The 4,995-nt window shown below is 34.6% G+C and overlaps 1 protein-coding gene across 1 annotated transcript; it reads right to left on the bottom strand.

The window, feature by feature from the left end:
* Positions 1–963: 963 nt before the first annotated feature.
* On the bottom strand, positions 964–3,129 carry LOC21386943. The gene is made up of 4 exons (XM_024170449.1): positions 3,079–3,129; positions 1,869–2,000; positions 1,387–1,476; positions 964–1,140 (listed from the first exon to the last, which is right to left on the bottom strand). The coding sequence occupies exons 2-4, from the start codon at positions 1,947–1,949 to the stop codon at positions 964–966; spliced, it is 348 nt and encodes a 115-aa protein (XP_024026217.1). The 5' UTR covers positions 1,950–2,000; positions 3,079–3,129.
* Positions 3,130–4,995: the final 1,866 nt, after the last annotated feature.

Raw genomic sequence — 4,995 nt, forward strand, 5'->3', positions numbered from 1 at the left:
TATAAGAAGCAGCTGAGTGTTTGGTAAACTGTAATTATAGTAGCTGTGCTAATTTCAAAATCAGTGTAATAGCGTTTGGTAAATTTTGAGATCGAATTGCTGTGGGTATGTAAAATGACCAAAATAGACATGGTATGAAATTTAAATATATATAATTATTTTTGGTATTTAAAAAGACTTGTTTAACTTAAAAAAAACATAATGCTATGATTTTGAGCTTTTTAACAATAAATTTATGATAATTAGTGAGTAATCAATTTGTTGAACAAAAATACGCATTCCATGTTCAAAAACTGGTAGAGGCATGAAAAAAATTAATTCGTGTTCATTAAACTTGCCGCAATTTAATCTCGTATTTCATCCATTTCTAGTGATAGTAAAGCTTGATTTTTTTCTACATTGTCCTCTGATTGATTCTCTTCAAAAACGAAAACATCTGGATTATCCTTGACCATTTGAAAATGTCAATCACGCTTATCATGCTTTCTAATGTAGTTATGGAGCGCCATTGTTGCAATAACTATTTTCACTTCTTTTGTAAATGAATAATTTGGCATGTCTTTTAAAATTTTCTATTTTTTTTTCCAGACACTAAAAATGCGTTCAATAATATTTCGTCCAGACTTAATGTAGTTATGGAGCGCCATTGTTGCAATAACTATTTTCACTTCTTTCGTAAATGAATAATTTGGCATGTCTTTTAAAATTTTTCATTTTTTTTTCCAGACACTAAAAATGCGTTCAATAATATTTCGTCCAGACACTAATATTAGTAGAATTATTAGTAAGCAAACAAGAATTTTGAAACCTTTAAACTAAACTAACTTGGGGTTCAAAGATGATCAAATAACAAAATATCCGATAAAATAACAAAAAGGGACCAAAAAAGAAGTTTCTACCAAAAAGATCCAGGAATAGCCTCACTTTAACTTCTCTTAAAAGCTTGATCGTCAAATGACCAAGTTATATAAACATTGATGCCTTGTATGTGGTCTTCAGCTTCCTAGTTGGTGGCCTGACATTCTTGTACACCAATGGGAATTTATCTTTGAGTTGTGGAATTGTTTTGTGCTCTCTCTCTTGCAAAGCTTCGCATAGACAGTTGCAGTCTTGATAATCTGAATGCATGGGAACCTGATTCTGTGGCGAGAAGCCATTTCGTTGTAAAAATATAATTTCAAAAATAAAAATTACCTCATTGATAGCAAGAAATTTCAAAAGTGCGTTCAACACATCCATGAAACACATAACCATATCCATGAAACAATTCCAACCAAATAAACATCCCCATTCCAAAAAAACAGTTCTTGCAAACACATATCCATACACACACGTATATACCTACAAATACAAACTTAAGGAGGCTGACAAAACGTATATACCTACAAATACAAACTTAAGGAGGCTGACAAACGATATGTAATCATTTGGAGATCGCAGTTGCCCTTCCTGCTCCTCTATCAAGGAAAAAGCAATCTGAATGCCACGAAAATGCAAAACTTTAGACTAACTAATTAAGAATAGCGTTCATGATCGAAAATATCCTAAGAAAAAAAAATTTAACTGAAAAGAGGCAGAGAACGGATGCTCAGGCTGACAAATGAAACAACAAACACTCTTGGCAGGTCCACAAGAATTGATCTTAACAAATGCAATTGACAAATCAGAGCATTTCAAGCAACAAAGTCTTATGAAATCCTTTATCAAACTCAATAGAGCATGACAAATATCCCATAAACATGTAACATGCTCACCTGTGTATCCATAACATTGTTCAATTTGATGCCAAACTGGAATAAATTCAATATTGGAACTAATATGACGAAATAACTCATGCCGAGATATGCTAGTAAAAATGAATTAGAGACCTCACTATCTCGTTTGCAATCGTGAATGACTTTTGTGATGTAACTAGACTCAAGTGCAGGCTTACATGCTTTCACAAGCATTTCTCCACCCTGAATGGCGTCGACCAAATATATAGCATCTGGAAATGCAAGCTGCCAAATAGTTTTAAAAGAACACATATGAAGAAATTATCTCAAGTGAAACAATTGTAAGACTATAATCAATTGAAATTATCGACAAAGCTTCAAAAAGGACTTTAATTTATGAAACTTGACCATCCGGGAAAAGAGAAAAGAACATGAAATTCTTATCCAGCCAAATCATGAAAGTTACATATGTTAATTAACATTTAGAACCAACAAAAATAGTACACAAATCGACTTCCAAACCAATATATTTATTATCTCTAGTTCGTTTTTACTCGTCCTAAGCCAACTGATGTAATCAAAGGCATAATAAAAAATAGTTTATTAGAAAGGGAAGATAGTGAAATTTGAAGAAAATACAAGCATATAATTTCAAACCAAAAACCAGCCCGAAGGGTAAATTATAGGCAGATACAGATAGAGAGAGCGCAAACGAGGAATAGCGGTAAACAATCTACGAGAAATATCGACGGAAATTGAACAATAACCAATCATTCGACCGTCAATCTTCCAGTTGATTGCCGTAATAAAGGAACAATCACAAGTAGTTTAATTCGAAAGTGATAAGAATAGTAAACATAGGTGAAATTTTGATGAAAGACGGGCAATCCCAACGAGAGAGAGAGAGAGAGAGAGAGAGAGAGAGAGAATACATAGTATAAGAAGAAAATCTACTGAAATTGAGCAAGAGAAAGTAATTCGATCGTCAATTATCCATTTGATTACCGAGAAACTTAGGATTTGAAACGGAAAGGGGAAATCCGAATTGACAATCTGAAATACGCGTTTTGCTTTTGTTCAGTTAGTAACAATATTCCTCGGAGACTAAACCAGACAGTAAGCGATCCGATCTCTCAGGTTAGAACAAACAAAAAGAACTCTTCCATGACTCGCAGACATTTTCTCGACAGCCAAACAGACCAAACCATAGGCGTTTCCAAGCCAAAAAGGCTACGAAAACGACGTTCCGAAGAAACCGAATCAACGAAATGGTAATCAGATTCTAAACAACAGAAAACTTGAGATTGTGCAAGAAAAATCTGGAATTGGATCGAAGGTAAAGAAGAGAAAGAAAGAGAAATACCAGAGAGCGAGGGAGAGGAATGTGCGTCTGATAAGGAGAAGTATATGTTAAGATCACATTACATGAAATTTCTATGTTATATATTCACATCATCTATGTCATTCAGTTGTATTGGCATACGTGATTATTGATGGGTCGAGTTACGACAGTTGTAACGAAAACCGCTTTGATCTTATGTTGGTATGATTGATGGACTAGATTAGTTACAGATACATTTCGGTAATGACAATAAAGTTGAGCTCATACGGTTATTTTTATAAAGCATAATTATAAGGTTACACATATAGCCCAAGTGGGAGATTGTTAGATCCTTAATCCAACATTGTGCTTATATATAAATAATTATGTGTTGCAGGCTGTCATATAAAATTAAGCCTAATTAAAAATGATCTATTAAGGTTTAGGTATTTTGGGCTTTAATGTATCTAATAGGGTGTGAATCTTTACTGTGTAGAGACTTAAGGGTAATTTTTATTTTTATGATGGACTAAAATAGAAATACCAAAAGATAACAGGAAAGTTATCAATATATGGCAGTTATGGTCCCCAGATCACACGTATCATGTTGATTCATTCTGACATCCCATCATCAGAAAGAGTACAGAGAGAAAATTAAAGGATTCTCTAGGAAAACGTGTTGAACTGGAAGACAAATTGCACGACTCTAGAGAGAAATCAAGCAATATGGATTCAGGTACGCTTTCGCTTACAGATTTATTAATTTTTGATGATCTAACATGAATGTTCTTGACTTTTGGGTGATGGTTTTCACCAAATCATTGATTTCTGACTAGTGGTATCAGAGCCTCTTCATGTTGAATCATTGAGAATCGAATTTATTATCGATCTATCGTGATATGTTTGGTGTTCTTGAATTTAACAATTTTTGTTCTACGGTTGTTAAATTTGAGAACAATTTTTCTTACGGTTATAGAACACTTTTCGGATAAGTTTGGGAATTTGGGTTTATTGAACCCAAATCAACACTTTGGCTGGTCCATTGCTACCGCATAAGGAATTTAAAAAAAAAAATTCTTTTGGATATTGAGCCGGCGGCCGTCCTTGCTGCCGCCGGCGTCTGGGTATTCCGGCGCAGCTCTTGGGATGCCGGAAAAAATGAACCTCAGCCGTCTGGCTGAGGTTTTTGCAATTGGCGGCCATTTGGCTGCCAGTTCATCCTGGCGGTCGAACAGACCCCTAGGGTTTGAGATGCACGGGCCCAATGGGGCCCGTGACATGAGGCTGGGCCAAGCCCACAGCCATTTAAAAAAAAAAAAAGAAAAAGGGCCTTTAGGAATAGCAAGTGACCCACAAAGGAAAGGGTTACCATAAGTATCCCTCCGAATTAAAGAAGTGGGCTGGTTCGGGATCCGGGTTGGGTTTCCCCGACCCGGTCAACACTGACCATTGACTTTGACCGGTCACTGTTGACCGTTGACTTTGACCTAAAAAAAATTTTTTTTTTTAATTTTTTTTTAAAAACTTTTTTTTTGGTCATTTTGGTGCAATTTTAAATTTAGGTATTGGTATGGTTATATATATATATATATTTTGAGATGAATTAATTAAAGCAACATGTCACCAAAGTGACCTCTCTTGTGAAAATTAATTTGTTTTGGAATATAAACAGTTGTGTATATATAACTTATGTGAATATTGATCGGCCCAAAGGAATGTCAATATTTAACAGAATTACATGTGCACCTGTGGTAATAAACGCGTGATAATTATTTAATTTTACATGTGAACAATAAATCGGCCCAAAGGAAGATTTATTGTTTGGGGTGTTCTTATTATTAGTGTTTGATTACTACACCAAGATATCACTTACAAGTTAACATTTTGTCCAAAGATGAAATGTTTATGGAGTGCCCGGTATCTTGAGATGGGGTTTACCTTTATTTGAATTTAATTTTT

This window comes from Morus notabilis, unplaced genomic scaffold (genome assembly GCF_000414095.1).
Source record: "Morus notabilis unplaced genomic scaffold, ASM41409v2 Scaffold558, whole genome shotgun sequence".
In the NCBI taxonomy this organism is placed as follows: domain Eukaryota; kingdom Viridiplantae; phylum Streptophyta; class Magnoliopsida; order Rosales; family Moraceae; genus Morus; species Morus notabilis.